The sequence below is a fragment of the Salvelinus alpinus genome, chromosome 31 (assembly GCF_045679555.1).
Source record: "Salvelinus alpinus chromosome 31, SLU_Salpinus.1, whole genome shotgun sequence".
NCBI classification, from domain to species: domain Eukaryota; kingdom Metazoa; phylum Chordata; class Actinopteri; order Salmoniformes; family Salmonidae; genus Salvelinus; species Salvelinus alpinus.
In genome coordinates, this window is record NC_092116.1 from 29,744,245 (window position 1) to 29,756,744 (window position 12,500).

Genomic DNA, 12,500 nt, shown 5'->3' on the forward strand with positions numbered 1-12,500 from the left:
CAAAGAATTATCTATCCAAAATGGGAGATGTATGGGTAAACCACTTCTCCAATCTTTTTGGCTCTATAACAAAGAATAAAGAACAAAAACATATACATGATCAAATACAAATCCTAGAATCAACTATTAAAGACTACCAGAACCCATTGGATTCTCCAATTACCTTGAATGAGTTACAGGACAAAATAAAAACCCTCAAACCCAAAAAGGCCTGTGGTGTTGATGGTATCCTTAATGAAATGATCAAATATACAGACAACAAATTCCAATTGGCTATACTAAAACTCTTTAACATCGTCCTTAGCTCTGGCATCTTCCCCAATATTTGGAACCAAGGACTGATCACCCCAATCCACAAAAGTGGAGACAAATTTGACCCCAATAACTACCGTGGAATATGCGTCAACAGTAACCTTGGGAAAATACTCTGCATTATCATTAACAGCAGACTCGTACATTTCCTCAATGAAAACAATGTACTGAGCAAATGTCAAATTGGCTTTTTACCAAATTACCGTACAACAGACCATGTATTCACCCTACACACCCTAATTGACAACCAAACAAACCAAAACAAAGGCAAAGTCTTCTCATGCTTTGTTGATTTCAAAAAAGCCTTCGACTCAATTTGGCATGAGGGTCTGCTATACAAATTGATGGAAAGTGGTGTTGGGGGTAAAACATACGACATTATAAAATCCATGTACACAAACAACAAGTGTGCGGTTAAAATTGGCAAAAAACACACACATTTCTTCACACAGGGTCGTGGGGTGAGACAGGGATGCAGCTTAAGCCCCACCCTCTTCAACATATATATCAACGAATTGGCGCGGGCACTAGAACAGTCTGCAGCACCCGGTCTCACCCTACTAGAATCCGAAGTCAAATGTCTACTGTTTGCTGATGATCTGGTGCTTCTGTCACCAACCAAGGAGGGCCTACAGCAGCACCTAGATCTTCTGCACAGATTCTGTCAGACCTGGGCCCTGACAGTAAATCTCAGTAAGACCAAAATAATGGTGTTCCAAAAAAGGTCCAGTCACCAGGACCACAAATTCCATCTAGACACCGTTGCCCTAGAGCACACAAAAAACTATACATACCTCGGCCTAAACATCAGCACCACAGGTAACTTCCACAAAGCTGTGAACGATCTGAGAGACAAGGCAAGAAGGGCCTTCTATGCCATCAAAAGGAACATAAATTTCAACATACCAATTAGGATCTGGCTAAAAATACTTGAATCAGTCATAGAGCCCATTGCCCTTTATGGTTGTGAGGTCTGGGGTCCGCTCACCAACCAAGATTTCACAAAATGGGACAAACACCAAATTGAGACTCTGCATGCAGAATTCTGCAAAAATATCCTCCGTGTACAACGGAGAGAGAGAGAGAGAGAGAGACAGAGAGAGAGACAGAGAGAGAGACAGAGAGAGAGACAGAGAGAGAGACAGAGAGAGACAGAGACTTTGACTTGTCTTTCTTTAATGGCACATCCTCATTTAATTTCATTAAAACCTCACACCACCCCCCCACCCCCCTTTAAAAAACAACCCCCCTGAGCTGCATAGTCACCTTGCCCTCTACCCCACGATACAACCCCACCACACATCACAATAACCCCACGACCACACACCATATCTCCTGAAACATCTTCCCAGCTGTACAGACGCCCCCCAACACACCATATCTCCTGAAACATCTTCCCAGCTGTACAGACGCCCCCCAACACACCATATCTCCTGAAACATCTTCCCCAGCTGTACAGACGACCCCCCAACACACCATATCTCCTGAAACATCTTCCCCAGCTGTACAGACGACCCCCAACACACCATATCTCTTGAAACGTCTCCACAGTGTTTATCATTTTATAGAACTCAAATTCAACCCTAAGGCGCGCAGAGACCATCCCATTAAACAATAGTAAAGGGTCTGTTATCCCTCCACCTTTGACCCTGTTCCTCCTTGTTATCCAAATAGCCAACTTTGCCTGAGCAAACAGAAAATTCAACAAAACACATTAGGCCTTCTCCTTATTTGAATACCTGTATCCCATTATAAACATCCCAACAGTAAAAACCTCCCCCAACCTCTCACACAGACATCACAACAGTAAAACCTCCCCCAACCTCTCACACAGACATCCCAACAGTAAAAACCTCCCCCAACCTCTCACACAAACATCACAACAGTAAAACCTCCCCCAACCTCTCACACAGACATCCCAACAGTAAAAAACCACCCCAACCTCTCACACAGACATCCCAACAGTAAAAACCTCCCCCAACCTCTCACACAGACATCCCCCAACCTCTCACACAGACATCCCAACAGTAAAACCTCCCCCAACCTCTCACACAGACATCCCAGCAGTAACTCCCTCCCCCAACCTCTCACACAGACATCCCAACAATAAAACCACCCCAACCTCTCACACAGACATCCCAACAGTAAAAACCTCCCCCAACCTCCCACACAGACATCCCAACAGTAAAAAACCACCCCCAACCTCTCACACAGACATCCCAACAGTAAAAACCTCCCCCAACCTCTCACACAGACATCCCCCAACCTCTCACACAGACATCCCAACAATAAAACCACCCCAACCTCTCACACAGACATCCCAACAGTAAAAACCTCCCCCAACCTCCCACACAGACATCCCAACAGTAAAAAACCACCCCCAACCTCTCACACAGACATCCCAACAGTAAAAACCTCCCCCAACCTCTCACACAGACATCCCCCAACCTCTCACACAGACATCCCAGCAGTAACTCCCTCCCCCAACCTCTCACACAGACATCCCAACAATAAAACCACCCCAACCTCTCACACAGACATCCCAACAGTAAAAACCTCCCCCAACCTCTCACACAGACATCCCAACAGTAACCTCCCCCCAACCTCTCACACAGACATCCCAACAGTAAAAACCCACCCCCAACCTCCCACACAGACATCCCAACAGTAAAAACACACCCCCAACCTCTCACACAGACATCCCAACAGTAAAAACCCACCCCCAACCTCCCACACAGACATCCCAACAGTAAAAACACACCCCCAACCTCTCACACAGATATCCCAACAGAGACATTAATGGGATTAACCTGGCGCACACAGAAAACACACAATGCACAGTTTCTTTCATAACACAGAAAGGACACCCTTGTCTGACTCCCGGGCCAACCCGTGCCAACTAGCTGTTAGTGGCCAGGGCTCTATGTAGACCACTCCACTGGAGGTCCCCTGACCTCTTTGGTACTGGGAGTTTGTAGAGCCCCCTCCATCTGTAACCCACTATGAACCTCCTGGGCCTCCTCCAGGAATCTCTCCAGCAGCCGAAGAGACGTTAGTCCTGTTTGTTGTGCCAGGACTTCCGGGGTTTTCCACCTCTCCTCTCCCAGCAGTCGCAGGTCACCCAGCCTTAGTAAACCCTCTGCCATCAGTCGCCTCTGCAGGGTGGCCGACTGAATCGATCTCAAAGGGATGTCTGGGTTGTGGAAGATAGGCTCCTCCCACAGCCCAGGCTCCACACCCCCTTCTCATGTGGTCCTTAGCAGCTGCCAGGCCCTCAGCATTGCAGAGTAAAACTCTGAGACCTGCTGTACTCAGCCTCTCCAGCTTCATGAGGAACAGCTGCCGGTCCAACCCTAATCCACCAGCTCTCCTCAGCAGCGCGCTAGGTGGTTCCCTCCAGCCGATATCAGTATGGTACAGCAGTCTCTGCACCGCCTTTAGTCGGAATGCAGTCACCCTGCTCTCCAGTTCCACCAGGCCCTGTCCTCCGTCGTGTACGGACATATACATCACTGCCGTGATGGCCCGACCAGAAATAAATCCTCCAGCTTGTGAGCCGACCGGCAGGGGGGGGGGGGGGGGGGTTGAGGACAGACAGTTTATGCCACAGGGAGGATGCCGCCAGGTTGTTGATTATCAGCACCCTCCCTCTATATGACACTTGGGACAGGATCCACCTCCAACCTGACCAGTCTTGAGATTGCCTGCATATCCATCACAGAAACTTTATCTGCATACGTCGACACTGCTATGCCTGTGAACACACTCATGCTGTCTCCTGCGTAGGAAGCCCAAAAAAGGCTCAATGGCTAGTGTCTATAACTGCTCCGATAGAGGGCATCCTTGTCTAATGCCCCGTCTCACCCAGACTGGCCTACTGAGCCCCCCTCCCACCTTAACCATACATGATGCCCCAGCATACAACATCTTCACACATGTCAAAAACCTTTGCCCAAACATCACATTAAACAGATCCTCATGGTCCACTCTCTCTCTTGATCTAAAGAGACCAGTCCAAAGTTCACATTAGGACCTCTCGTCAAGTCCAACATGTCCCTGATTGAGCGTCCCGGTACACAATATGTCTGGTCCTTGTGTACTATAGGGTCCAGATGGGACTTCAGTCTGTTAGCGAGAACCTTGGCAAATATCTTGTAGTCCGCACAGACCAATGCCTCAGGCCTCCAGTTCTTAAATTCACACAAGTTCCATTTCTTGGGCAGGAGAGTCAGAACCACCCGACGACAACTCATCGGCAACTCTCCTACCCCGACCCATTCACGCACAGGAAGTCCAGTCCAATTATTCCCCAGAATTTTTTATAAAACTCCACTGGGAGTCCATCGACCCTCGGTGCTCAGCCGGGGGACATCTGGGTTAAGGCCTCTGCCAGTTCATGGGACAACAGGGAAAATATCAATTTCATCCCTCTGTGCCCGAGAGAGCTTAGGGAGTTCTGCAAACAAGACCTGAGCACATAGAGGATCACACACTTCTGCCCTGTACAACTCAGTATAAAACTCCACAGTCTGCTCCCGCATCTCCTCCACCACAGAGGATCACACAGTTCTGCCCTGTACAACTCAGTATAAAACTCCACAGTCCGCTCCCACATCTCCCCCTCCACAGAGGTCACCCGCCCATCAGACAGCCGGAGACAACCTTTGGCTTCACCGCTCTGTAATTCCAAACCAAAGAAGAAGGAGCGTCCATCTCCTTGAGGAGCATGGAGAACCTGGCTCTTACAAGTGCTCCCTTTGCTTTAACCTGGGAAAAAACTGCCCAAGTCCCTCCGTAATTCAGCTAAATTATCCTGGAGGCCTTGCCTTGCCCCACTATCTCACTGATACTCCACTTCGAGTTCCCCCAACACTCTCCTCTGAGGACGGCTGATGTTTTACATGCTCCTAACCAACTGTCCTATTCTGTTCGTTTTTTCCCATTGTTAGTAACTGATTTTTTAAACTTATTTTTGTACATAATGTTGCTGCTACCGTTTCTTATGACAATTTCTTCCAGATACTAATTAGGATGTGAGATCCTATGGTTGTGAGATCTGGGGTCCACTCCCCAACCAAGAATTCACAAAATGGGACAAACACCCCATTTGAGAGACTGCAGAATTCTGCACAACGCAGAGAATACACAGTGGCAGAATACCTGACCACTGTGACTGACCCAAAATGTATAAAATGCTTGTGAGCACAGCCTTGCTATTGAGAGAGGCTGCCGAAGGCAGACCTGCCTCTCAAGAGGTGAAAACTGAGCTGCACTTCGTAACCTCCTGACAAATATATGACCACATTAGAGACGTATTTCCCACAGGTCACAGACCCACAAAGGATTTTTAAACAAATCAAGCATTGATACTCCCATATCTGTCAGGTGCAATACCACAGTGTGCCATCACAGCAGCCAGACGTGTGGGCCGTTGTCATGAGAAAAGGGCAACCAGTGGAACACAAACAACATTGTAAATACAAGTTATTTTATCTGTTTATTTGTCTTCCCCTACTATTCATACTACAACTATTTGCACATTGCTAAAACACGGTACATAGCTGATAATATACAAGTTGAAATGTCTATCTTTTTTGAGTGCATACTGTTCATTTATCAATTTTTAAAAAATACAAATTTTTGTTGATTTCACTTACTTTGGTAATGTAAAAATATGTTCCCCATGCCAATAAAGCCCCTTGAATTGAAGCTGAACTGAGACAGAGAGACAGAAACAGAGACCAAGACACTGAAACACCGAGACAGAGAGACCGAGACAGAGAGACCGAGACACTGAAACACCGAGACAGAGAGACCGAGACAGAGAGACCGAGACAGAGAGACCGAGACAGAGAGGCCGAGACAGAGAGGCCGAGACAGAGAGGCCGAGACAGAGAGGCCGAGACAGAGAGGCCGAGACACTGAAACACCGAGACAGAGAGAGAGAGACCGAGACAGAGAGACCGAGACAGAGAGGCCGAGACAGAGAGGCCGAGACAGAGAGGCCGAGACAGAGAGACCGAGACAGAGAGACCGAGACAGAGAGACCGAGACAGAGAGACCGAGACACTGAAACACCGAGACAGAGAGACCGAGACAGAGAGACAGAAACAGAGACCAAGACACTGAAACACAGAGACAGAGAGACCGAGACAGAGACCAAGACACTGAAACACCGAGACAGAGAGACCGAGACAGAGAGACAGAAACAGAGACCAAGACACTGAAACACAGAGACAGAGAGACCGAGACAGAGACCAAGACACTGAAACACCGAGACAGAGAGACCGAGACAGAGAGACTGAGACACTGAAACACCGAGACAGAGAGACCGAGACAGAGAGACCGAGACAGAGAGACCGAGACAGAGAGACCGAGACACTGAGACCGAGACAGAGAGACCGAGACAGAGAGACCGAGACAGAGAGACCGAGACAGAGAGACCGAGACAGAGAGACCGAGACAGAGAGACCGAGACAGAGAGGCCGAGACAGAGAGACCGAGACAGAGAGACCGAGACAGAGAGGCCGAGACAGAGAGACCGAGACAGAGAGACCGAGACAGAGAGACCGAGACACTGAAACACCGAGACAGAGAGACCGAGACAGAGAGACAGAAACAGAGACCAAGACACTGAAACACCGAGACAGAGAGACCGAGACAGAGACCAAGACACTGAAACACCAAGACAGAGAGACCGAGACAGAGAGACCGAGACACTGAAACACCGAGACAGAGAGGCCGAGACAGAGAGGCCGAGACAGAGAGGCCGAGACAGAGAGACCGAGACAGAGAGACCGAGACACTGAAACGCCGAGACACTGAAACGCCGAGACACTGAAACGCCGAGACACTGAAACGCCGAGACAGAGAGGCCGAGACAGAGAGGCCGAGACAGAGAGGCCGAGACAGAGAGGCCGAGACAGAGAGGCCGAGACAGAGAGGCCGAGACAGAGAGGCCGAGACAGAGAGGCCGAGACAGAGAGGCCGAGACAGAGAGGCCGAGACAGAGAGGCCGAGACAGAGAGGCCGAGACAGAGAGGCCGAGACAGAGAGGCCGAGACAGAGAGACCGAGACACTGAAACACCGAGACAGAGAGACCGAGACAGAGAGGCCGAGACAGAGAGGCCGAGACAGAGAGGCCGAGACAGAGAGGCCGAGACAGAGAGGCCGAGACAGAGAGGCCGAGACAGAGAGGCCGAGACAGAGAGGCCGAGACAGAGAGGCCGAGACAGAGAGGCCGAGACAGAGGTCAATTAAAAAGATACACAGAACCATTGCGTGGTCATTTGTTCACTGGAATGACCCAAGTAAATAGAACACTCTTCAGGGAACAATACGTGACAATCAATCAATTAGTAGAGGACTCACCTCATCAGAGTTTGGTTTCTTCAATTCAGCCACTGGTTCCTCTTCCTCCTCCTCATCACTTTCTCCCTCCCCTCCTACCAGAACACATGTAAACATGTTACCTATGTCCGTCCATCCATCCATCCTTCTCTCTCTCCATCCCTCTCTCCCACCCCAGCATGTTCGATCATTCAGGAAGTGAACTGACCAATAGATTTGCGAGGATCTCCGTCTTTAACCAGCCTGCCTGCCAGTCTCTCTTCCCCATTGGATAGCAGCTGGCCTCCATCACTGTCACTGAAATGACAGTCTAAACAAACAGAAAATAAATACTGGTCAATATACTGTATATCACTACAGGAAATACATACTCTTGTTTATAATGTACTGTATACCACTACAGGAAATACATACTCTGGTCAATAATGTACTGTATACCACTACAGGAAATACATACTCTTGTCTATAATATACTGTATACCACTACAGGAAATACATACTCTGGTCAATAATGTACTGTATACCACTACAGGAAATACATACTATTGTCAATAATGTACTGTATATCACTACAGGAAATACATACTATTGTCAATAATGTACTGTATACCACTACAGGAAATACATACTATTGTCAATAATGTACTGTATATCACTACAGGAAATACATACTATTGTCAATAATGTACTGTATACCACTACAGGAAATACATACTCTTGTAAATAATGTACTGTATATCACTACAGGAAATACATACTATTGTCAATAATGTACTGTATATCACTACAGGAAATACATACTCTTGTAAGTAATGTACTGTATACCACTACAGGAAATACATACTCTTGTAAATAATGTACTGTATATCACTACAGGAAATACATACTATTGTCAATAATATACTGTATACCACTACAGGAAATACATACTATTGTCAATAATGTACTGTATACCACTACAGGAAATACATACTCTTGTAAATAATGTACTGTATATCACTACAGGAAATACATACTATTGTCAATAATGTACTGTATACCACTACAGGAAATACATACTCTTGTAAATAATGTACTGTATATCACTACAGGAAATACATACTCTTGTAAATAATGTACTGTATACCACTACAGGAAATACATACTATTGTCAATAATGTACTGTATATCACTACAGGAAATACATACTATTGTCAATAATGTACTGTATATCACTACAGGAAATACATACTATTGTCAATAATGTACTGTATATCACTACAGGAAATACATACTCTTGTAAGTAATGTACTGTATATCACCACAGGAAATACATACTATTGTCAATAATGTACTGTATATCACTACAGGAAATACATACTATTGTCAATAATGTACTGTATATCACTACAGGAAATACATACTCTTGTCTATAATATACTGTATACCACTACAGGAAATACATACTATTGTCAATAATGTACTGTATACCACTACAGGAAATACATACTCTGGTCAATAATGTACTGTATACCACTAAAGGAAAAGTCACACGGCACAACATAATACATTTGGAAGTGTGTGTAAGTTTGTGTGTACTATACTCTAAATGCCTGTGTGTGTGTGTGTGTGTGTGTGTGTGTGTGTGTGTGTGTCCATACTTACTATACATGTGTATGTGTGTGTGTGTGTGTCCATACTTACTATACATGTGTATGTGTGTGTGTGTGTGTCCATACTTACTATACATGTGTATGTGTGTGTGTCCATACTTACTATACATGTGTATGTGTGTGTGTGTGTCCATACTTACTATACATGTGTATGTGTGTGTGTGTGTGTGTGTGTGTCCATACTTACTATACATGTGTATGTGTGTGTGTGTGTCCATACTTACTATACATGTGTATGTGTGTGTGTGTGTGTGTGTGTGTGTGTCCATACTTACTATACATGTGTATGTGTGTGTGTGTGTCCATACTTACTATACATGTGTATGTGTGTGTGTGTGTCCATACTTACTATACATGTGTATGTGTGTGTGTGTGTGTGTGTGTGTGCCCATACTTACTATACATGTGTATGTGTGTGTGTGTGTGTGTGTCCATACTTACTATACATGTGTATGTGTGTGTGTGTGTGTGTCCATACTTGTGTGTGTGTGTGTGTGTGTGTGTGTGTGTGTGTGTGTGTGTGTGTGTGTGTGTGTGTGTGTGTATCTGTATCTATACTGTTAACAGGTGAAGCATGCTCCAGTAGATACAGTACCAGTCAAAAGTTTGGACACACCTACTCATTCCAGGGTTTTTCTTTATTTTTACTATTTTCTACATTGTAGAATAATAGTTGTAGTGTCTTAGCTCTTATTACTTATTTATATAATAAGAAAGCCTCTGAATACAAGAAATGGAACTGGAGCTTCACATTTACTGAAACGAGTTAGTACCAGATTAACATAGATCAGCACTGCACATGACCAAGGATGCTCCTCTCTTAAAGGGGACATCACTAATTAACAGAACATAACATTCCTTCTCTTATACAATCAGAGTTACTTTTACCAAACCACAACTGAAACATGTCCCAGAACTTGTTGTAGTTATTTTACATCTTTTTAATTTGAACTTTTCTTTACTGCCCCACCGTTGCTGTTTTCCGTGGAATGCATTTGGTTAATGTGACGCCGCCACATTATGTCTGGGCTCACTTGAACCTGGTAAGTTCTGGGTCCCGTTTGTGTATGTACGGTCCCTCTTGTCCATTTCCCTCCTCTTCTGTAGTCTCGCACCGTCACTTCCTGTCCTGTTTGGAGATGGCGCTCCCGGCCACCGGAGAGCATCTTGGCTTGTTTGTTCAGCACTTCATTACGCCTGTTAGGCTTCATGATGTCCAGCCGTGTGCGGAGAGGCCTCCCGAACATCAGTGTGGCTGGGCTTTCATTTGTCGTGGCATGTGGGGTGTTTCGGGAGGAGACCAGGAACTTGGCCAGTTTTGTTTGCAAAGTCCCTTCGTCTCGTTTTGCTGCACGGAGTCCTTGCTTTAGGGTTTGCACAAAGCCTTCTGCCAGCCCATTGGTGGCAGGGTGGTACGGAGCTGAGGTTGAGTGTTTGATTCCATTTACTGACATGAATCTTGTAAACTCGTCACTTACAAAAAGCTTGCGCGTTGTCACTTACCAGCTGCAGCGGCAATCCGAAGCGTACAGACGTTGTTCTGAGACACTCTATCGTCTGAGGTGGAGGAGTCAGTGCAAAACACCTCTGGCCATTTGGAATGGGCAACAACTATAAACAGAAACATGTGCTTTTCAAAGGGACCAGCGTAGTCCACATGAATTCTCTGCCATGGCTCTGTGGGCCATTCCCAAGGGTGGACTGGGACAGGAGCAGGCATGTGAAGGGTTTCCAAACATCCGCTACATAACAATAGTGAAGACATCAAAACTATGAAATAATACACATGGAATCATGTAGTAACCAAAAAAGTGTTAAATAAATCAAATATATATATTATATTGAGATTCTTCAAAGAAGCCACCCTTTGCCTTGATGACAGCTGTGAACACTCTTGTGTTATTTCATAGTTTTGATATCTTCACTATTATTCTACAATCTAGAAAATAGTAAAAATAAAGAAAAACCCTGGAATGAGTAGGTGTACTAAAACTTTTGACTGGTACTGTATATCGATACCGTTAAAGTGTTAATTTATTTTTGATTTCACCTTTATTTAACTAGGCAAGCCAGTTAAGAACAAATTCTTAATTACAATGACGGCCTAGGAGCAGCGGGTTAAACTGCCTTGTTCAGGGGCAGAAGGACAGATTTTTATCTTGTCAGCTCGGGGATTTGATCCCAGCAACCTTTCGGTTACTGAACCATCGCTCTAACCACTAGGCTACCTGCCACCCCTACACTCTAACCACTAGGCTACCTGTCACCCCTACACTCTAACCACTAGGCTACCTGTCACCCCTACACTCTAACCACTAGGCTACCTGCCACCCCTACACTAACCACTAGGCTACCTGTCACCCCTACACTCTAACCACTAGGCTACCTGTCACCCCTACACTCTAACCACTAGGCGACCTGCCGCCCCAAGAGCATGCTCCAGTGTGTGAGCGTGTAGACAGTGAGTACCGTTAAGAGGTGAAGCCTGTTCCAGACTGTCCGTCTCTCCGGTCCTCCTCCTCAGACTGTCCGTCTCTCCGGTCCTCCTCCCCAGACTGCCCCTGGTGGACGCTCTGTGGTGCTTCTTCTTGTTTTTGATCAAGATCTTACCCAGCAGCTCCTGGGGCGACGGTAAGGGCTGAGCTGGGATCAGCTGTTAGAGAACACATATTACAATACATTAACAGGGCTGGTGTATGGGCTGAGCTGGGATCAGATGTTAGAGAACACATATTACAATACATTAACAGGGCTGGTGTAAGGGCTGAGCTGGGATCAGATGTTAGAGAACACATATTACAATACATTAACAGGGCTGGTGTAAGGGCTGAGCTGGGATCAGTAGTGTTCCTAATTCACAGGAGGTTGGTGGCACCTTAATTGGGGAGGACGGGCTCGTGGTAATGACTGGAGCGGAATAAATGGAATGGTGTCAAATACATCAAACGTTCGGTTTCCATGGTTTCCATTGTGTTTGATGTCAATCCATTTGCTCCGTTCCAGCCATTATTATGAGCCGTCCTCCCCTCAGCAGCCCCCACTGTCCTAATGTAGCCCCGACCAAAGGTTAACCTCCCGCTAAGCCAGGGCCGTGTTTCTCTCCGCTAAATTGGTTGTTTGCTTCAATTGAATGTCCAAATAATAGCTGACCTGCTGAGGGGAGTTCCTAACTAATTCAGGGACAG

General features: G+C 46.0%; 1 protein-coding gene across 3 annotated transcripts in view; it reads right to left on the bottom strand.

Annotated features, from left to right (window-relative positions):
• The window catches only part of LOC139561427 (1-phosphatidylinositol 4,5-bisphosphate phosphodiesterase beta-3-like), a 112,684-nt gene that overhangs the window by 38,415 nt on the left and 61,769 nt on the right, over nt 1-12,500 (bottom strand). For all 3 annotated transcript variants that reach the window (XM_071378504.1, XM_071378505.1, XM_071378503.1), the window contains 3 exons: nt 11,785-11,968; nt 7,872-7,973; nt 7,685-7,758 (listed from right to left, as the gene is read on the bottom strand). In XM_071378504.1, coding sequence (XP_071234605.1) covers nt 7,685-7,758; nt 7,872-7,973; nt 11,785-11,968 — 360 coding nt within the window. The remainder of the gene's footprint in view (nt 1-7,684; nt 7,759-7,871; nt 7,974-11,784; nt 11,969-12,500) is intronic.